The sequence below is a fragment of the Typopeltis vanoorti genome, chromosome 6 (genome assembly GCF_054136105.1).
Source record: "Typopeltis vanoorti isolate ZY-2024b chromosome 6, IOZ_Tvanoo_1.0, whole genome shotgun sequence".
In the NCBI taxonomy this organism is placed as follows: domain Eukaryota; kingdom Metazoa; phylum Arthropoda; class Arachnida; order Uropygi; family Thelyphonidae; genus Typopeltis; species Typopeltis vanoorti.
Genome location: NC_143554.1, coordinates 154191517 through 154215128, shown reverse-complemented (window position 1 = coordinate 154215128; position 23612 = coordinate 154191517). Strand labels below are relative to the sequence as shown.

The 23612-nt window shown below is 37.4% G+C and overlaps 1 protein-coding gene across 5 annotated transcripts in view; it reads right to left on the bottom strand.

The window, feature by feature from the left end:
* Window positions 1–23612, bottom strand: part of LOC150106115 (uncharacterized) — a 171668-nt gene that overhangs the window by 114544 nt on the left and 33512 nt on the right. For all 5 annotated transcript variants that reach the window (XM_090394488.1, XM_090394490.1, XM_090394491.1 and 2 more), the window contains 2 exons: window positions 20140–20307; window positions 13542–13700 (listed from right to left, as the gene is read on the bottom strand). In XM_090394488.1, coding sequence (XP_090250614.1) covers window positions 13542–13700; window positions 20140–20307 — 327 coding nt within the window. The remainder of the gene's footprint in view (window positions 1–13541; window positions 13701–20139; window positions 20308–23612) is intronic.

Sequence of the window (23612 nt, the reverse complement as noted above, 5' to 3'; positions counted from 1 at the left end):
TCTATTAGTTATGCCATCTGGTCCTGGAGCTTTTTAACTGTTTAGATGGGTGATGATATTTATCATTTCTGCTGGATTTCTAGGAGTGATGTGTTCAGAATTAACAGTGTTCTATCGTAAGGTTGTCCTAACATGATGACGGTGAATCTTGTATATAAGGTTGAGATTAAGATTTGTATAAAATGGATTGCACTGAGATTCAAGGTTATCTACTAGCGCTTCAGCTTTCTCTTCATCTTTGTGAACTGTCTCTTTCTTGGTTTGTATAGCGAGGTATGAGTTGCTTTTTGGTGCGGATTGCTCTTAAGAATTTCCAGACAGAATGATCTTCAGTATTGATGTTAGCCAATTTGGTTTCCAATTGGTTGTTTCTGTGTTTTTGAAGAGCTTCACAGACTTGTCTGTTTAGGTTGTTCAATACTGTTTTGTCTTGTGGGGCTCTTTTATTGTGGTATCTCTTTCTGGCTCTATTTTTTGCTCTGATTAGCTCCATGATTTCCTCTGGGATACAGTTGGTTGGGTGGAAGACAGTGGATTGCATAACTGATTCTATTACTTTCTGAATTTGTAGTGTTAGGTTATTTACTGCTGAGGCTATCTCTTCCTTTTTACTGATGTTGGTCACCGGACCAATATCATCGGGAAGAACCTTGGCTAACTTGTCCCATGGTATGAATGTGTGCGGAGGAGAGAAATGATCTGATGAACCTAGATTAAGCACTATGGGACTGTGGTCAGAAGATAATTCGTTAACTGATTCCAGTTTGAATTGGTATCTTATATTTTTAAAGATGATGATGTCTAGTACATCCGAGCTACCCGAAGGGCTGAAGTAGGTGGGCTCGGTAGGTCCGGCCACAATAGCAGAGTTGAGCATTGCAAAGTTGAACAGTGTGTGGCCTTTGGTGTTAATTGAAGAGCTGTACCAAGCTGTGTGTTTTGAGTTGAGGTCTCCTGCTATTATTATGGAGTCATTTGGACCAAGTATGGAGTCCAGATCTGTTGTCAGCAGAGGAATGCTCGAAGGATTATAAGCAGCATAGATCTTGAGACTGCCAGCATTGCAGGTATGTACCTCCACACCGGTCACCTCCAGGTTTACTGTTTGGGGCTTGGCTATTGTATTATGATTCAAGTAACTCTTAATATATATGGCTGTGCCTCCACCTCTTGTGCCAATTCTGTCGTTTCTGTACATAGTGTATCCACGGATTTTTGGGTTATCAGCTGGTCTTAGGTGTGTTTCACCAATCAAGGTGATATCAGCACCAAGACGAGTCGCAAATTCTTGAAGTTCCAAGACCTTGTTCATCAATCCATTTGCATTCTATGGCATTATCCTAAGAGCTTTTGGTTTGAATTTTTTACTCATGACAGATAGCTGTTATAATGGTTTGAGTGCCTTGCAGGAATCTCTTTATGGAAGATGGTGAGGAGCATGTCTTGCTGAATTCCTGCAGCATGGTGGCAAGCGAAGCTGTTAAAAATGATGTTAGGTTGGAGCTTTATAGCTCGAGAGATGTAGGAGGCTTAGTTCTTGCAGCCTCAGCATATGTTTTGGTCATGGTTATTCCTTCCTGTGTAGTTGAAGGTGAGGTGTTTTGGACTGGGGGACAACCTGCTTGGTAGCTTAAAACGTTGTTACTTGGAGGAGCAAGATTGACTTTTGCTGATCCTCAATTTTTTGGATTGGAAAGGCATCTCTTGCAGTTGGTGGGGTGAGGTCCTCTGCAGTTTGCACAGCAGGCTGGACTAGAGCGTGGCTTGGTGCATGTGATGGTCTGGTGTCCCTCGCCGCACTTCAAGCACCTGAAGGCTGCCTTACATAATTTTTGGGCATGCCCAAACCTTTGGCATCGATGACACTGTCCTGCAGATGCTCTTTTCCTGAGTGGCTCAGTTGATATTTTGAGTCCACATACTACTATCAGATCTATGAACATCCTGCTGACTTTAACTAGGGACAGGACCCGTCTTGTGAGGTCAGTGATCAGTTCTTCAGGAGTGATGCATTCGGCTACCCCACGAAGAACCACCTTCAGGTTCTTTTTGCTGAGTAAAGTGAAGGTGTGGTATGGAAGATTGGTATTGTCCATAAATCTGGTCATTTGTCTATAATCCATGACTGTAGCAGGTTGCATTTTAACTCCCTCATCAGAATTTTTGGCCCATGAGAATGTGATGTTTTGCTCCCTGAGGGCTGATGAGACAGGAATTCATTTATCCTTATCCCTTAAGATAACTGGTGGTACCTTTTCTTTAGGTACATTGGGTGCTTCCATCCCTGTTGTTTCGGGTTCTTCGATGTTGGTAGAGATTTTCCTCTTCTTCTTGACTGTTTGGAATTCTGTATTTGTTTCCAAGGTTTGATAGATGCTGTCTTGGGATGTAGCTTCTAAATTTGGGGAGTGTACAGAGTTTGATTGCATCTGAGTAATGTGTTCGTCACTTAAATCATCCATTTTGTCTTCTGTGACTGCTGAGGGAGGAAAATGTATCAAAAAGCTTAACTTTCCCAAGCCAGTTGTCACTCAGCAGCTTTCCCAATCTGAGGAATTCCTTATACACCTCCTCAAATATGGCCTCATTCAGAAGTTTTGCCATGACAACAATAGGTGAAAAATGTATAAAGGCACAGATAGAGAAAGAATTAGGATTGCTCAGGTGTCCCGAGCAGATTACAGATAATCCAGCGGACTTTTGAGGGTCCACTAGCAAATCCTGTAGACACAGGTGTCTACCAGCAACAAAATATTATAGATAACTGCCCTAAAATAGGGAAAAGGAGTGTCAAGAATCTACTTGGCTAACAGATTGAGATCCTACCTCCCTATAATACCATAAATCCACCACTGGTCCTCATAGCGGGTGGGGCCTGCCGGCGGTTAGACCTCTTGCATGTTTCATGCAGAGTGGAGGAAGTAGGAATCAAACTGTGTCAGCACCAGTGTAATGTGAGATTCCTGAAAAACTTTATATGCAATCTAATCAGGATCGATTAAAATGTGTCCATTCTTGTCAAAGTCAAAAACCGTCTCAAATATCAAGAAAAGTGTCCAGAAGCTAAAGGCAGAGAATTCACTGCCAGTTTTAAGTAATGCATAGATCATATATTTTACATATATATAAGAAGTGAAAAGGTGTATCATCTTATTATTAAAATACTCTGGGTCAGAGATAGATGTTGAAAGTATTTTAACTTGGTTATACCATAAATTAAAGACTCCCAAGAAATTATATTCTTGTATTAATCCTTTATCCAAGTGTAAGCAAAGAAAGTTTGTATGTAACTATATGGCATCTGCTGATCTCACATCAATTAGGTCTAGCATATACACACTCCTATCTGTGTGTGTATGCTAGACCTCCTTGCTAAGGAGGTCTAGCATACACCAAAAGGAGAAAATATACGTATTTTCTCCTTTCGATGAAGTAAGCCATATTCAATTATCAATCCCCTAATTGTGCTACGATCATAATAACTTCAATTCACAAATTTTAATCATCTGAAATTATTAAAAATAGGAAGAGGTCACTTAAGGAGGTAAACTAAATACCTGGGAGAAGATCTTCATTCATCCTTCAAGGGAAATAAAATCTGAGAGGTATTGAATTCATATACACTCCTGACTTCCTCATATGTCATACTCTGTTTTTATGAAGGAACTACAGCAAAAAGTGAAATGCCAACCACTGGAATAACCTCAGAAAGACAGAAGTAGGTACCATCATTGCACTCATTCCAATAAAGTGCAATATTTAAATCACTGTTTTAAATACAATGCTCTCTCTCTCGAGAAATACTTCAGCCATTTGTGTTGCTTCATGCATTAGCTTTGGAAAAAATCAGCACAGCAATGAAAGAATTTCACTTTCGTTGTTGATTTTCCAATATCACTCGCAAGACTACGGCTTCTTCCCCTTCTTGAACATTTATACCAATCAACAGATAATAAATAAAGTAATAATGACAACACTAATAATACAGCATACATCATGTTGAAAGTTTATTTTTCATTTAGTTATACTGATTTAGTTTTTTTTTCATTTAGTTTTTTTTTGAGGCTTTAGAAAAAGCAACTGACACAATGAAAAAGGAAAAGTTGGTCCTTGTTGGGGATCTAAATAGTAGAGTAGGAAATGATTGTGAGACATACAAAAATATTTTGGGAAAATTTGGAGAAAAGAGCAAAGCTAATAATAATGGCAAATATCTGTTGGATTTCTGCTCAGGACATGGACTGGTTATTACTAACACCATGTTCCAACATAAAAATGTGCACAAATTCACATGGAGAGAAGAGGCTAGGAATAAGAAAAGTCTCATTGACTATGTTATTGTTGATAGTGATGCTTTCTCCCTGGTGCAGGACACCAGAGTGTACAGAGGATTTGAAATTGGAAGTGATCACTATTTAGTCTTGAGCAGGATAAAATTGAATTTCATATTGAAAAGAATAACATGTAAGAAAGTTTTAAAGCGAATAAAAGTTGAGCAGCTCTCAGATGTAAACTGTAGACTAAAATACAGAAATATTATTGAAAAGAAAATGAAAGAGTTTGAGAACAGGAATCAAACCTTGGAGATTCAGTGGCAAACTCTGAAGGAAACATTGATTGATTCTGCCAGAGAGGCATGTGGTGAGGTTGTGTGCAAAGATAAAAAAATCAGAACTCCCTGGTGGACACAGGAAGTTAAAGAGGCAGTGAAGGAAAAGAAGAAAGCATATCAAAAGTTCCTGGCAAATAAGTCAGCTTTTACTCTTACAGAATACAGAGACAAATGTAAGAAAGCTAAACAGTGTGTAAAACTAGCTAAACAAAAGTCATGGGAGGACTTTGGCAAGAATATAGAAAATAAATATCAAGAAGGTGGCAAAATATTCTGGAGGTTGTTGAAGAAGCTTAGGAATGGAGGAAAGAGTGCTGTAAAAGGAATTAGAGATGATAAAGGTGAAATGAAAACAGGAGAAAAAGATATCCTTGAAGTATGGAGTAATTACTTTGAAAAACTGCTAAATGAAACAAGCAGTGATGACAGCACAGTGATAAAAAACACTGACCAGGCATGCAGTCAGGAATACATATCCATACTTGAAGTAGAAAAAGCCATCAAAGGCTTGAAATGTGGAAAGGCAGCAGGAGTAGATGATATTCGACCAGAAATGTTGAAGTATGGTGGTATAAGAGTCTTACAGTGGCTGCACTGCATAGTTCAGAAAGCCTGGACAGAGGGACAAATTCCCGATGATTGGAGTAGAGCTCTCATAGTACCCATATATAAAAAGGGAAATAAAACTGAATGTGAGAATTACAGAGGTATTTCCCTACTGAGTGTTCCTGGCAAGATCTATGCAAGTATACTTGAGAAACGGTTGAGAAGAATTGTGGAAGAAAAGCTTGGTGAAGAACAAGCTGGATTCAGGCCAAATAGAGGCTGTCAGGATCAGATCTTCACTTTACGACAAATAGTCGAGAAAGCATGGGAATATAACAAAGATCTGTATTTAAGTTTTGTCGATTTGGAAAAGGCATATGACAAGGTGCCAAGAGAGAAGCTATTCAATACGCTGCAGTTATATGGTGTCAATGGGGCATTATATCAAGCAATACTTAGTCTTTATTTGAGTTGTGAGTCAGCAGTTAGAATTGAAGGAAGTACAGGAAGATGGTTTAATGTTAAATCTGGTGTGAGACAAGGATGTACATTATCCCCTCTGTTATTCATTATCTATATGGATCACATTATGAAGGAATGTGGTATTAAACCTGATATCAAAATTGGAGATGTTAATGTCAGCTCTTTGCTTTATGCGGATGATGTTATACTTCTAAATAAATCCGCTACAAGTCTGCAAGATTCTCTGACTAAATTGAATAGCTGTTGTAATAGATATGGTATGAAGGTCAGCAATAAAAAGACAAAGACAATGAAAATAGGCAGAATCATTGAAAATGTCAACTGTGTTGTGAATGGAGAACCTGTGGTACAAGTAAAACATTTCAGCTACTTAGGCACAATTTTTACCGAAGATGGTAAACTAAATATAGAAATAGACAACAGAATCAGCAAAGCTGGTATCGTGGGAAGTCAATTGAATAAATTCATATGGAATAAGAAAGAAATTAGTCGGAACACTAAATTAGCTGTATACAAGACTGTGTTGAAACCAATTTTAACTTATGGATCTGAGAGCTGGGTCAGAAGTAAAACACTTGACCGCAGATATGAGAGTCCTGAGAAAGATTAGAGGCGTGAACAGATGGCATCAATGGCAATATCATATTAAAAATGAGGATATTAGGAAAGAACTTGACATTGTCAGCATCCAGGAATGCGTTAGCAGAGCTAATCTCAGATGGTATGGTCACTTAAATAGAATGGGAGAGGAAAGATTAGCAAAACAAGTGTTCTCTGCCAGGTTGGCAGGAAAACGACCCAGAGGAAGACCAAGATATAGGTGGATTGATACGGTACAAAGTGCCTTAGACGATAGAAATATAAGATCTGATAATGTTGGAGTCTTGACAAGTAACAGACTGATTTGGAGGAAAATTGTAGATAGGAAGTTAGTAATGATGTAATTTTTTCATGTAGTACTGTCATATCCTGTACACCCCTTGAGGGTACATGGCAGGAATTTGATGATGATGATGATGATGATGATAGTTATACTGTAATAAATTTAGTTTAATCCTTTATCCAAGTGTGGTCAATAAAGGTCGAAACTAGTCTGGGTAGCAGCCCTTCCCTTAATACATAACATTATACATCTCCACAAGGAGATGTGTTTTGCATTATGGGAAATACTGAGATAGGAGTGATGTTAGCTTGGTCCACCTTTGCTATGAGTTGTCCAGTGTTGTACTACCTTACCCCAGTCCTGAAGATATTTTCAGATGCAAACTTTGTTTGCTCACACTTGGATAAAGGATTAAACTAAATTTATTATAGTCTAACCAAGTGAAAAATAAACTTTCAATATCTTTCTCTAAATCCAGAGTAATTTAATAAAAAGGTGGCACACCTTTTGGCAACTCCTATAGGTAAAGATGACCTTGCCATTGCTTCTGCCTGGTATCTCCACTTCTGGGCCTGGCTGCCACTGAAGAGACCTCAATAAAGGTCGAAACTAGTCTGGGTAGCAGCCCTTCCCTTAATGCATAATATTATACATATCCACAAGAAGATGTGTTTTGCATTATGCGTTTTAATACTTTATCCAAGTATGAGCAAACTTTGTTTGCTGATACTTGGATAAAGGATTAAACTAATCCTTTATTACAGCATACATTTTTTTTTTTACAGCATATATTTACATTTATTTACAGCATATATTACAGATTTATTACAGCATACATCAATACATTGCAGAAATGTAAGGGCATACATTATCCTAGAAATGCATATTACCAGTACTGAAACTTTTTTTTAATTGTGAACAGCATCCATGCAAAGTTGTAAACCTATACTTCCATTCATTTTAAAATAGAATATTAATAATATAGAATACTATAGAATAATAATAATACTATAGAATATTAATAATACTACCAGAAAATTCAGGGATGGATCAGCCAGGAAAACTACTCTTTGAGACCACAAACATGGAACTTTTTTTTTTCAAGCTATTGCACAACTCTATAAACTAATATGACATTCATATGCAGTGGTGAAATTGATCTACCCACTAATTTGGTTTGAAAAAGATGAAAAGACTAACCACTCAGCCACCTAGGGAGATAAGTGATATTCAAAAAATTCATCATCATCATCATCATCATCAAATTCCTGCCATGTACCCTCAAGGGGTGTACAGGATATGACAGTACTACATGAAAAAATTACATCATTACTAACTTCCTATCTACAATTTTCCTCCAAATCAGTCTGTTACTTGTCAAGACTCCAACATTATCAGATCTTATATTTCTATCATCTAAGGCACTTTGTACCGTATCAATCCATCTATATCTTGGTCTTCCTCTGGGTCGTTTTCCTGCCAACCTGGCAGAGAACACTTGTTTTGCTAATCTTTCCTCTCCCATTCTATTTAAGTGACCATACCATCTGAGATTAGCTCTGCTAACGCATTCCTGGATGCTGACAATGTCAAGTTCTTTCCTAATATCCTCATTTTTAATATGATATTGCCATTGATGCCATCTGTTCACGCCTCTAATCTTTCTCAGGACTCTCATATCTGCGGTCTCTAGTCTTTGGTCAAGTGTTTTACTTCTAACCCAGCTCTCAGATCCATAAGTTAAAATTGGTTTGAACACAGTCTTGTATACAGCTAATTTAGTGTTCCGACTAATTTCTTTCTTATTCCATATGAATTTATTCAATTGACTTCCCACCATACCAGCTTTGCTGATTCTGTTGTCTATTTCTATATTTAGTTTACCATCTTCAGTAAAAATTGTGCCTAAGTAGCTGAAATGTTTTACTTGTTCCACAGGTTCTCCATTCACAACACAGTTGACATTTTCAATGATTCTGCCTATTTTCATTGTCTTTGTCTTTTTATTGCTGACCTTCATACCATATCTATTACAACAGCTATTCAATTTAGTCAGAGAATCTTGCAGACTTGTAGCGGATTTATTTAGAAGTATAACATCATCCGCATAAAGCAAAGAGCTGACATTAACATCTCCAATTTTGATATCAGGTTTAATACCACATTCCTTCATAATGTGATCCATATAGATAATGAATAACAGAGGGGATAATGTACATCCTTGTCTCACACCAGAATTAACATTAAACCATCTTCCTGTACTTCCTTCAATTCTAACTGCTGACTCACAACTCAAATAAAGACTAAGTATTGCTTGATATAATGCCCCATTGACACCATATAACTGCAGCGTATTGAATAGCTTCTCTCTTGGCACCTTGTCATATGCCTTTTCCAAATCGACAAAACTTAAATACAGATCTTTGTTATATTCCCATGCTTTCTCGACTATTTGTCGTAAAGTGAAGATCTGATCCTGACAGCCTCTATTTGGCCTGAATCCAGCTTGTTCTTCACCAAGCTTTTCTTCCACAATTCTTCTCAACCGTTTCTCAAGTATACTTGCATAGATCTTGCCAGGAACACTCAGTAGGGAAATACCTCTGTAATTCTCACATTCAGTTTTATTTCCCTTTTTATATATAGGTACTATGAGAGCTCTACTCCAATCATCGGGAATTCGTCCCTCTGTCCAGGCTTTCTGAACTATGCAGTGCAGCCACTGTAAGACTCTTATACCACCATACTTCAGCATTTCTGGTCGAATATCATCTACTCCTGCTGCCTTTCCACATTTCAAGCCTTTGATGGCTTTTTCTACTTCAAGTATGGATATGTATTCCTGACTGCATACCTGGTCAGTGTTTTTTATCACTGTGCTGTCATCACTGCTTGTTTCATTTAGCAGTTTTTCAAAGTAATTACTCCATACTTCAAGGATATCTTTTTCTCCTGTTTTCATTTCACCTTTATCATCTCTAATTCCTTTTACAGCACTCTTTCCTCCATTCCTAAGCTTCTTCAACAACCTCCAGAATATTTTGCCACCTTCTTGATATTTATTTTCTATATTCTTGCCAAAGTCCTCCCATGACTTTTGTTTAGCTAGTTTTACACACTGTTTAGCTTTCTTACATTTGTCTCTGTATTCTGTAAGAGTAAAAGCTGACTTATTTGCCAGGAACTTTTGATATGCTTTCTTCTTTTCCTTCACTACCTCTTTAACTTCCTGTGTCCACCAGGGAGTTCTGATTTTTTTATCCTTGCACACAACCTCACCACATGCCTCTCTGGCAGAATCAATCAATGTTTCCTTCAGAGTTTGCCACTGAATCTCCAAGGTTTGATTCCTGTTCTCAAACTCTTTCATTTTCTTTTCAATAATATTTCTGTATTTTAGTCTACAGTTCACATCTGAGAGCTGCTCAACTTTTATTCGCTTTAAAACTTTCTTACATGTTATTCTTTTCAATATGAAATTCAATTTAATCCTGCTCAAGACTAAATAGTGATCACTTCCAATTTCAAATCCTCTGTACACTCTGGTGTCCTGCACCAGGGAGAAAACATCACTATCAACAATAACATAGTCAATGAGACTTTTCTTATTCCTAGCCTCTTCTCTCCATGTGAATTTGTGCACATTTTTATGTTGGAACATGGTGTTAGTAATAACCAGTCCATGTCCTGAGCAGAAATCCAACAGATATTTGCCATTATTATTAGCTTTGCTCTTTTCTCCAAATTTTCCCAAAATATTTTTGTATGTCTCACAATCATTTCCTACTCTACTATTTAGATCCCCAACAAGGACCAACTTTTCATTTTTCATTGTGTCAGTTGCTTTTTCTAAAGCCTCAAAAAATTCCTCCACTTCTACCTTAGTAGAACCTTCTGTGGGACCATAGGCACAAATAAGTCTCATTGTCCAGTTCCCCATTCTCATATTTGCCCACATTACTCTACTTGAGACTGACTGCCATTCAAGAAGATTAGCCTCGTATTTTGTGTTGAATACTATGGCTACTCCTTCTTTTCCTTGATTGTCATTGCCTGAATATAACATTTTGTATTTATTGCTCAGAAAGATCTCACCAGTTTTGATCTTTTTTGTTTCAGTCACCCCTATTATGTCGATCTGGTACTTATCTAATTCCTCAGCTAGCTCCATTTCTTTGCCATTCAGGCTTCTTACGTTGATAGTACCGATCTTTAACTCTGGTGATGTTGAGTTGGGGTTTGTTTTCAGATTTGTTCCAGTAGCTGACTTTTCGCTGTTCGCCCTGGTTCCCTGGCGAAAACAACGGGGGCCTTGTTTAACCGGGCGACGCCCCAGCCGGCATGAAATTTTGTCATGTTGTACCATCATTTTTTATTTTGGTTTAACCAATAAGAATACAATTTGGTCGGCTAAATCCCAAATTGCCAGCCCATCCTCGTTCGTTCAGTATCAAAGTAGATACCCAACAGGGTGCACCACGAGAAGGTGAGGATTGGACATTAGGTCAGAAGCCCTGGTCGGTTCTCCGCATTCCTCTAAAGGCTATGTGGAGGTCTCCTCTCAGTTATACAGCTTTGACCCTTAAGCACCCCTACTTAAGCACCCCTACATTCAAAAAATTATGTACACAATATGTTTTAATGTTCTATCAAATCAGAATTTGAATGAATCTGTAAATGTTCAAAGGTATCTCCCTTCTCCCTTCTCTCATTATTGTCTCCCCACCACTGGATTGCATGACTTACATACACTTTCCCTTCATCTCCTCTCATTTTTAACTTGTTTATTTTGCAACTAGACTGCCAATTTCCCTATGCCAGTCATACACATGGCGATGGTCTGAAAAGTTCTCAGCCTAACAATGAAAAAATGAAATTATAATTTCAAAATTTTTTTTTCAACATAATCTCCCTTAAGACTAATACATTTATTCCAGCGATGCTCCAGCACCATTATCCCGTCCCTATAGTGGTTCTCAGTAAGATCTGCAAAATACCCCTCTACAACTGCAATTGATTCGAAGAAAAATGCTGACCAACAAGAAAGAGTTTTAGTTTGGGAATATTTTTTGAATAGGGTGGATGTTCCAACAATTCATAATGCAGATCTCTTAATTTTCCCATTCCTAAAACACCTTAATGGGCAGGTGCATTGTCCTGATAAAAGATGGTTTTTTTTCTTTCTGCAAACCAGGTCTTTTCTCACTAATTTTTTCATCTAGTCTGGTTCAAAGATCGGAATAATACTGCCCGGTTATTGTTTTATCCTTTTCAAGATAATTAATAAACAAAATGCCTTTAGTATTCCAAAACACCGATGCCATGACCTTTCCTTCATGGAACCAACTTTGTCTTCTTTGCTGTTGAACAGGTTGTTCAACAGCAAAGAACCAGCTTCTGCTGTGAAGAAGCGGTGCACCCATCTTGCACAAAGCTTTTTCATTTGTAATTCTTCATGCAAAATATATCCTATATATTCTTTTGAAAAGCCTATAGTTTCAGCAATTTTACGCATTTTGACTCAATGGTCATCCAATACCATATCGTGCACTTGATCAATGATTTCTGATGTTGTTACACTTTTTGCATGGCCTTCACGTGGATCATCTTCAAGACTGGTAAGGCCACATTTAAACTCGGCATTCCATTTCTTAATTGTCGAAAATGAAGGAGAAGAGTACCCATAAACTTTTATGAACTTTGAATGAATTTCTTTTGTTGTTAAACCTTCTTTTACAAAGAATTTTGTAAAATTGTACAGTTATTTGTTGAAAATTGTACAGTTATATTATAAGTGCACAATACTCAATTTTATCCATTTCAAGGGATACAGATGACACTTTTGCTTCAGAAAGCTGTATAAAACAAACTATTTGATAGAATGACTTGCAATTTCACATGGATGCTTATGAAAGATGTACTAACTTAGAAAAAAAAAATCTTGCCAACAGTGTTGCCATCTATGGTCGAGGCCGAGAACTTTTCAGACTACCCTCGTATATCATGATGGATAACCTCCTTTCTGCAGATGTTCCCACCAAAGTGGGAGTACACCATGGAACTTTTGCATGTGCTCTTTCTCCTATCCATGATCACAGTTCTCACCATTCCTTTTTCTCCCATTTGTCAAACATCACAGAGCCCATAAATCCCAAGATAAGAGATCATCATAATGATGATCTTTTAAAAAGAGTATCCACCTTAACACTGATATCCTTGTGATATTTTAGTGAGAGAAATAACTTTATAAACTTTCATTGCTACTAAAATGCAATGCTGTCTTATTTTATGTAAGAATGACCACGCTTCACCTCCTTACATCTTTGATAATATCTAGACCTCCATGCTAGATCAGATATGTCTTCATGAACAGATGTATCTCCAGTGTTTGTGGTGTAAGCAAATCACATCATATCCACAGCCTCGTCTGCTTCTTCTTTAGGTGTGATTTCTTCTCAAGACTACTTCTCTCCTATGCAACTCCTAAAACTATATAAATCTCAGATCTGCCCTATTTTAAAATATTCTTCTGACCTGTGGGATAGTGCCCCAAAAGAGCTCCACTCTACTGCTAGGCACTATTCCTCCACTTTTTGTCAAGCCCATAACCACCTAAGAACTACCAGTCAACATCCACTCACTGTCCAACTCAAAACATACTGAACCAGCTTGTCTTCTTTCATCCATCCCATTTACCTCAGTGTCTTAGAGGAGTACAATTTCTAGTTGTTTTAAAAATATACACAGCTCTTTCATTTTTTCTTAACTTGCCAATACATGGCACTGATGTGCTTTAGGTATTACAATCTCCAGATCAAATCATGTTTAGATTCCTCTTTATAAATGATAAATTTTTAATGCACAAAAGGCATTCATAATAAGGAAGAGATACCAGTGCAAACACTGCTACACTGTGAAGAAAACTGCAAACATGTGAACTATTTGGTAAAAATAAAGTGACAAGTATTACAGGAATGATTTCATATTCATTGACAGAGAAGATTTCTTTCCACTTACTTTCTGAAATTCTTTCAGCATTTGTTTTCCACAAAAGGGACAACTGACCATTCTCTTTGCACATCTCATGGACACGTGATCCACATAATTTATTCGATTCACTTTGGCATCACAGTATTCACACTGAAGCTTAACAAAGTCACATTTATCTTCATGTTCCTAGAGAATTAAAAAAAAAAAAAAAAAAAAAAAACATTACTTTACTGCTCCCTATATATGAACTTTGGCATAAATCAAAGATAATAACATTGTCAAAACCCAAGAAGTTAACCGATGACCCTAATTAGTAGTTAAGCTTAGGTGCTGATTTACATTTGTGTTATAATTTAATGGAACTTTCGGAGAAGACTCTGGAAGTTCCATTAAATTAAATTAATAAGACTGTGTGTGTACTTCAAACTACAAATAAGTATTTCATCACAGATCCAACTGTCAAATTTCCAGGATTCAATCTACCTCGACACTTCGGGAGCCAGAACTAAACAGATTTAGGACTGAATAAAGCCTGTGAGAAATTTCACAATCAATCTTTTGAACGTGTGGCATTGGACTAACTATGTCATATCGTTGGTGACTCTTCCATGCATTCCAACCCTTCAGGCTTAAGGAACTACTCCCAAATAGTGCCATCAATTGATTAATGAAATGTCAATCTGTAAATAATTTTATTATTATTTTTATTATTATTAACATCTAACCGCCATTGAGTCAGAGATTCATCATACGAAGTACACACGCAGTCTTATACACAGTTTTCAGCTACTCACCAGCTCAGCCAATGAAGTTCATTTGTAGAAATTTTTTTCCTAACACTTTAATTGGAATCCTCATAGGCATAAGCAAATGAGAAAGACTTAGCATGCCATTCCAGCACATTAGAGATGTAAACATAAATGTCAGTCCAATTTATATATTTAAGACTGATATGCAACTGAAGTGATCAAGTACTTGCAACAAAAAAAAAAGCACCAGAACATTTTAATTAGTGTTAAAATACCAGAAAATGAATTTATGCAGCTGAGAAACAATTACCACATATCCTTAACATGCCCACATTTTATTTTCTGAATATTAGCAGCCTAGTTTATCATCTTGTTCAGCAACTGTTTGAAGCGCTGTGGACGTGCCTAAGAAGAGCTCCTGATTCAGATAAGTTATTCTAGGAATAATTAATTATATATGCGTAATTGTTTGAGTAAGAGTATTGGGGGATTTTTCTTGCCTAAACCAATTAGAAAATCGTTATTATTAGACCTAGTGACCTGCAGGGAAAAAAAAAAAATGGCAGCGGCATTGTCATTCCATGATTTTAATTTAGATTTCAGTTGTTTCGTTGAGTGTGAGGTCTGTTATATGTATTCCTTCAATTACATAAATGATTTGTGGATGTTTAGCGCGGATGGAAGGAGAGTGTGTGTGCAAGGTGTGACCTGAATGAGGAAATGATGAATGCAAATATGAAATTGATGACAGAAAGTGTTAGTAACGATTGTGTTGTGAGTGCACGTTTGATAGAGAGGGATGGTGAGAAAGAGAGGCGAAAAAATGTTAAAAAATCAGGAAAAAAGAAAAAGAGCGATTTGAAAACAGTAACGGATGTTAACAGGGATGAAAGTGAGGCGAGAGTGATGGAAAGAAATGAAATTGAGAGAACGAATGAAAGTAGAAATGGCGTGATGCAGAAATTGCAAGTAAAAAAAATCGAAAGAATAAATGATAGCGAAAAAAGAATGAATGATGGCGAAAGTTGGACGCATGTTGGACTGAAAATACTGAAAGAAAGAAAGATGAATGAGAGTAAAAGTGAGAAGAATGATAGCGAAAGTTGGATGCATGTTAGTCTGAAAGTATGGAAACAAAGCAAGATAAATGAGAGTGAAAGTTGGATGTATGTTGGACTGAAATTACGGAAACAAAGAAGGATGAATGAGAGGGAAAATGAGAAGATGGGGTCGAGAGTTAGAAAGTTGGAAAGATTTAATGGTAGGGAGAATGTGTCGCGAGATTCGAAAAGTGAATTGGATTGAATGAGGCAAGAAATGAAATGGATGCGGAATGAAATTAAGAGAATTCAGGTCAAAACTATTAAAATAAATCATGATGGCATGAAAGAGTTAACGAAAGATGAGCGAGTGGCATTGTATGGTGACTCCATTATTAAAGGTGTGCTAGAGGATAAAATGCACAAGGTATGTTTTCCAGGCGATAAAATGAGTAGAGTGATTGAGGCATTGGATATGAGTCGGGAGCAAGCAAAAGAATTAATTGTATTAATTGGTACAAATGATTTGAGAGAGAACAAAGAGCATGTCAGAATGAATGTCAGGAGGCTGCTTAGAAAGATAAAAGAGAATAGTGTGACAGGAAGGGTAGTCAGTGTGTTGCCCAGGTATGATTGTGGTGAAATGAGGCAGAGAGCAAGGATTATGAATGATATTCTGGCTGAAATGTATGAGGAGATGGGAGTACAGTTTGTTAATGTGTGGAATGAGTTTGAGGGACAAAGTGAGCTGTATGGGAGCGATGGACTGCATTTCAGTGGTTATGGTGTGAGTTGCTTGGAGAGACTGCTGCTGGAAGGTAGAGAAGTGAATAGAGAGAATGAATCAGATCGAGTGGGAAGTGATGTGGAAGAGCAGGAGAGATTGAACAAGTGGAAATGAATGGGGAAGTGAGTGGTATGAGTATAGAAAATGAGAGAATGGGTGTGCAAGAGGAGCAGGGAAACAGGGAGGCTCAGGGTGGCCAGGGGTACACAGCGTGAGAAAGGTGGATGCTCCAAGAGGAGGTGAGAGCATGTGTAGGCAGGAAAGAAATGGGATAACCAGGGATCAAGAGCAAACAGATGAAATTGAAAAGAGTTCTAAAATGAAGAAGCAGAAAGGGAAATGGCCCCAGTCCAGCATGGAGAGATCACATCGAGTGAGTGGTATCAGTGGAACTAGCTGTAGATCCAGAAATGAGCTGTTGTCATGTTTGTATACCAATGCTAGAAGTATAAGAAACAAGGTGGATGAAATGGTTGCACTAATTGCGTCTGTTCACCCAAAGATTGTCGGAATAAGTGAGACATGGTTAGATGAGGACGACATTCTGACAGGAATAGAGATGGAAGGGTATGATATGTTTCGTGAAAACAGAAGGGGTAAAAAGGGAGGGGAGTGCTATTGATGATAGAGAAAGAATTATGTCCATACAAGGTAGAGATGCAAGAGGGAAATAGGGCCAGTGGTTTTGAGGCAGTATGGTGTGAGATAGAGGTGAATAGAATCAAATACTTGGTGGGATGTTGTTATAGACCTGGTAATGTGGATGGTGGTGATAGTGAAATGTATAGTCAAATAAGCCAAGCAAATAAGAAAAGGGTGATCATTATGGGTGATTTTAATTATGGCAATATAGACTGGAATGAAGAGATAGCAACTGGAAGTAAAGAAAACGAGTTTCTTGAGTTTTTGAGGGATAACTACCTCAGACAGTATGTAACAGAGGGCACACGAGGATTAAGGGTCTTGGATTTGGTCATCTCATCAGAGGATGTAATTATAAATGAGGTGTCAAAACATCCACCAATTGGTGAAAGTGACCATGAGGTGATTACCTGGGTGGTTGCCAGCAGTGCAAGGACCCCTGTGAAAAAAGGGTATATGTGGAACTACAAGGGGGGGGGGTGATTATGAAGAGCTCAGGAGACAGCTTGCGGGTGTAGCATGGAATGAGGAGTTAGCTGGAAAAGAGATCAATGCAGCTTGGGGGATTTTCAAAAACTATTTAGTAGATGCAATGTCTAAATGTATTCCAAGGGTGAGAAGGTTAAATAAGGTAGGTGTGAGATGGATGAATAAAGACATTAAGCATGCGACACAGAGAAAAAGGCATTGTGGAGGCAGCATAAGAGAAGTGGAAGTAACCAATTTCATGAGGTCTACAAAGGCCATGCAAGGAGGGTGACTTGGTTGGTGAGAGTAGCTAAAGAGAGGTATGAACAGCAGTTAGCTAATGAAGCCAAAAAGAATCCTAGGGAGTTCTTTCGATATGTAGCCAGCAAAAGAAAGAATGATTATGGAAGGATGACATTGATTGGAGGAAATGGTATAAAGACAGCTGTTGCAGAATGTGTGGTGAAGATACTTAATGAGCAGTTCATAAAGATCTTTCAATCTTGTGAATGTGACTTCATGGAGAGATTGAGAGCAGTTGATGATGAAGAGGAGAGACTGACTGTAAGTGAGCAAGAGGTGTTTGAGAAGTTGAGTAAACTAGATGTAAATAAGGCTGTAGGACTTGATAATATATTACTGCATATTCTGAAGGAATGTGCCAGAGAGTTGACACTTGCCTTGACATATTTTTTTAGTACGAATCTTGCACTTGGTCAAGTTCCTAAAGAGTGGAAGGAGGGCAAGATTGTGCCACTTCATGAGGTCTACAAAGGCCATGCAAGGAGGGTGACTTGGTTGGTGAGAGTAGCTAAAGAGAGGTATGAACAGCAGTTAGATTGCACTCAAGCATCAAACTATAGGCCTATCTGTGTGTCAGGTGTTGTGGTTAAGTTGTTGGAGAAGCTTGTGAGAACTAGGATCCGGAGATGGGTTGAAAACAATGGTATAATCTTTGATGGACAGCATGGATTTGCTAAAGGGAGGTCATGTTTTACAATAAAATGACTGCTTCCTTGGACAGAGGGGAAGGATACACAGTAATATACTTGGATTTCACAAAGGCTTTTGATAGAGTACCTCATGATAAGTTGACAGTCAAACTAGAGCAGATGGGGGTTGGATATTAGATTAGTGCATTGGATTGGAGACTGGCTATCTGATAGGTATCAACAAGTTGTGTATGGGGGTGCAATATCCAGGAAAATAAAAGTCACTAGTGGAGTTCCTCAGGGGTCTGTTTTAGGGCCATTACTTTTTAACTTGCATATTAATGATATTTTGGATGGAGATATTCAGTTGTTTGCAGATGATGCAAAGTTGGGACGAACCATAAAGAGTAGTGAAGATGTTGTGGCCTTGCAAGAAGACTTGAATAAATTGAGTGATTGGGCAAGCAAATGGGGATGTGAGTTCAATGTTGCAAAATGTAAGGTTTTAAAATTTGGAAAACAAAGATGGGATGCAGAATTTATGCTTGGTGAGAATATATTGTTGGAAGTAGAGGAAATAAGAGATCTTGGGGTGATAGTGGATAAGGATCTAAAATTTAGGGGACACATCGCCAAAATTGTGAAGAAAACACAAAGAACTTCTGGGAATGATGCGGAGAACACTGACGTGTAGAAGTAGGGAGATTCTTGTTCCATTGTATAAGGCTTTGATTAGGCCACACACGGACTATTGTGCCCAGATTTGGTCACTGGGTTTTCAGAAGGATGAAGAGATGTTGGAAAGTGTCCAAAGGCAACTGACTAAGGCTGACCTCTGGAATGTTGAGTATGAGGAAAGATTGAGAAGATGTAATTTGCAGAGTCTGGTGGAGAGAAGGAAGAGGGGAGATATGATAGAGACCTAAAAGTTGGTAAGGGGTTGTTATAAGATCAATGGTGGAGAAGTTCTACAGAGAATAGTGGGAGATCAGGGAAGAACCAGAGGTCATCCCTGGAAACTGTATAAAGAGGGTGTAAGTAGGGGAGTGAGAGGCAGGTTTTTTTCGTGCAGAGTTGTAATGATTGGAATGCCTTGCCTGAGAGTGCGGTGACTGCAAGGAGTTTGAGTGTGTTTAAGACACAGTATGATGAGATGAGTGTGTCATAAAAGGACCTCCCAGATGAGTCTTTGACTCCATGAGGTCTTGGGATATAATAATAATAATAATAATAATAACTGATTAAGATTTGAAACTTTCTTGGTTTCCCATTCTTAGTGTCCCGGTAATTTTATCATATCCCTAGGCCAAAAGAAATACGTGACAGTTCTGTTTATTAAGTAGTTGGGTCCAAACTAACTCAGTAGCAGTCTGAAAAATATACTGAAAGAATTAAAAAAATCACTGTGACACTCAGTTTGGAAATTGAGCTAGCTGTAAGTTCACCATTTTTTTGTGTTTTTTTTGCAAAAAAAAAAACAAAAAACGGTGAACCTACAGCTAAACTTTACAGGTGAACTTAGGGCCATGCAGTGAAGCTGGACAAGAATGTTGTTAACAAGGGTGTTAGAGCTAGGTTTTTTACTTGGAGAGTGGTGAATGAGTGGAATAAGTTGCCAGAGTCTGTTGTGGGTGCTACAACCGTGAATGAGTTCAAGGCAAAGTATGATAGATACTGTGTGAATGTCGAATAGTTGTTCTTGACATGATGTTAGGGCCTCCCTCGATGAGTCTGTCGACTCCTTGGAGTTGCCCGGAATAATAATAATAATAATAATACACAAAGCTCAACCAATCATGCCTTAAACTGATTCAATGCGTCTATCTTCACAACACACTAAGGAAATGCATTCCACTCACAAACCACTCTCCTCTGCTCACATCTCCTTACAGTTGACAGGTGAAGAAAATGGTGAACATGTAGACTATTATTAAAAATGATGAGTATTTCACTGAATAAGAGAATGCTTTTCATAGTTATTTGTGTAGAAAAATTCATTTTACTCACTTTCTGAGATTCTTTCAGTACTTCTTTTCCACAAAAGGAACAAATAACATTTAGTATTTTTCTCTTTGAACATCGGGTGGAAACATGACCTGCATAATTCATGCGATTCACTTTGACATCACAGTATTCACACTGAAGCTTAACAAAGTCACATTTATCTTCATGTTCCTAGAGAATAAAGCATAAAACTGATATAATTTTTAATGATTTCTATATATGAAAAACTAACAGTACAGAACATCATGAAACAGATATTTTTGCATTATTCTTTAAGAAAATACATTGCATAAAAAAACAAAAAGCAATTAACATAAAAAAGTTAAGAGAAATGGGTTGATGACAGCAGCATTATAATAGATAACAGTATTTTCTGTGGTTATCAGCATGGGTTTGTTAAAGAGCAATCATGTTTTACTAACTTGGTAATGTATTGTAACAAGGCGACAAATGTCATGGACTAGGGAGATGCATATATAGTGGTATATTTAGATTTTGCAAAACCTTTTGATAGACTTCCACACCACAAACTGTTAAATAAATTGAAAGGGAATATAGAAATGTCCAAAATGACACCATAACTTTGGTGTTCTTTATCCATTGCTATGATAAAAGATATCACAGTTTAATCAAGAAATATCACCATACGCTAGCTTCATCACCATACTTTTTTCTAGTAAGTACACTTAACTGCTTCATGCATGCTACAATTTCATGTTCATCTTATTTGAGAGAGAATATTGCAACTCTTCATATCACAGCTTTCCAACTGTCTGATGCTCACTCACACTAGCTTCTGTACTCACACAAGTTGAAACAGAGCACTGCTTGCAGTTATGCATAGCTTGTCAGCATGTGTTGCACAGAAATGAAGCAAGGTAAGCTATGAAGGTAAGTAGATAAAATATGTGTAGCATATTTTATCTATACACACAGACTACTCTGGACACACTGAACTGAGTTACAGATCTTCTTGTCCCTTTCCTTCAGTTTGTTTGATTCTGTTTTTCTGTTGTTTATTGAGTTTCTTTTATCCACCATGTTTCATCCTTTCAATGAAGTTAGTCTCAGTTTCATCAGCAATGTTCTAATAATGCTGATTGTACTTATAATAATACTTTTTTTCAAATGTTAATTATTTGAAATTATTAAAAATGATAAGTGATCACTTAATTATTATTCAGGCCTCCATGGAGTCAAAAGACTCATCGTGGGAGGTCCTTCCTAAGAAACACAAAGTCCATCAAGACTCATCGAGGGGAGGTCCCCCCCCCCCAAGAAACACAAAGTCTATCATACCACTCCTTAAACTCATTGACCGTTCTCGCTCTCACCACTCCATCAGGAAATGCATTCCATGGTTCAACCACCCTCCATGCAAAGAAACCACTCCTCACCCTTTTGCTCACAGTTTCCTTTCGTAACTTCCAAGGATGGCCTCTTGTCATTACTCCTTCCTGCTGTTCAACCAAGCTAAAGAACTCCCCAATGTCAACCCTGTAATCACCTCTCAACAGTTTAAAAGTCTCAATCATATCACCTCTCCTTCTTCTATCCACCAAACTCTGCAGTCCACATTCCCTCAGCCGACCCTCATATCAAAATTAAATGACTTTGGGGAAGATCGTCACTTAGCCTTTAACAGACATGAAGAACTAAGGGATATTGGAACCAAGTGATCCAATATTCACCTATTATCCTTGCTGAACATTACAATTTCCTCCATTGTTTTCATCAGTGAACCAGAGCAAAAAGTAAAAACTTTACTATTGGAACAGTCACTAAACACTGAAAATATATCCGTTCACTACACTCATCCAAATAGAATAGATATAGATTTCAACCACTATGACAAACACAATGCAACACAATTCTGTCTTTAATAGATGCTTCTGCAGGTTGTGATGTTATATACACTGCTCTCAAAACAATTAGACGATATTTTAGTTTCTGTCGGATAATTATAAATTTCTGCAAATAATTATAACTATTGGGTACTTTATACATGAATAAATATATCTCTTATGGATAGGGTGTAATTGATGAGATATTGTTTAAATAATTGATATTTATTTTAACAAGATTAAAAAATTATAATTTTAACAAGAATAACAAGAATATCCCCTAATTGTTTTGAGCAGTACATGTTCGCTTTTGCAAAAAATCAATGCAGTAGGGACAGAATTCAGAAATCACTTTACACAGTACAGCTTCCCTTCATGCACATTCATACTGATCAAGAAAATAAAAATAATATTAATTATAGAGTATATATCAATACAGAACAGTGTATATATCAATACACTGCAGAAATGTAAAAACAAGCAGTTTCTGGTATCAAGCATATTGCTAAGAACAATAGCTCTTTTTTCACCATATGAAACATTGTAAGCCTATAGAATATTAATAAAACTACTGTTAGTGGGCTATGTGCTACGTCAGAAGGGACTAATCAGGAAACCTTTCTAGCCACTTCACAACTCCAAATAAGAAAGCAGACAATTTTACATGTTGAAAAATTCCTCTACCAACCAAAAACATTTACAAATATTCATATCTAAAGTTAGATTTGAATCCACTCATCACTAGTTAGAGCCCAGCCACACCCACATGAAATAAAGAATTTGATTTAACGGTCTGACCAATCAGAATTTGGACTAACAGTTTATAAACTTGTGAAGTGTATGCCTCTCTCTCCTCTCTCCTGTTCTTGCTTAATCACATTATTGTATAAATGACTCATTCTTTATCATTTTACATCCAATCTCACACTTACCCTTGTATTAAACCACCAAGCATTTTTCATCTTTCTCTAGTATTCATTTTTCTTTCATTCATAAACTCCTTAACCAAATTGTATAATTTCTTGTGAAACTAACATGAAGCTATTTTCTTTAGGTTCATTTTTTAAAAAAATTCCTCTTGAAGTCTTCATTTCTAACTTTATATTACTTTATTAGAGCTATGTAGAACTCCATGTGAGGTCAGATGTGTGCTTAAACAGACTTACACCTATGGGATGGTGCACCACAACACTCTCTGAAAGAAGACACTGGGTTAATTATTAGCCTCTCTCTCTCTCTCTCTCTCTAACACAGAATCTTACAGTAAGTATCTCAAAGACAATGGTTCTGCCTTAAGCTTGTTTATACAGATATTTTCATGGATGTTCTTCCTTCCAGCTAGCCAATAATCACATAATCAGCATCTGGTCAACATCCATTCACTGTCTAACACACTGAAATAGCTTAACTTGTATATGAGACAGGTGAAGAGAAGATGCATGAAGAATATAAGAGACAGGCCAGGAAAGTGACTAGTATGGTAAGGAAGGCAAAACTGGAATATGAGAAAAGATTGGCTCTTAGATCCAAGGAAAATCCTAGGGAATTTTTAGCTATGTGGCCAGTAGGAGGAGAAATGACTGTGGAAGAATGACATTGTGGGATAAAAAAGGGAATAGAGTGTCTGATGCA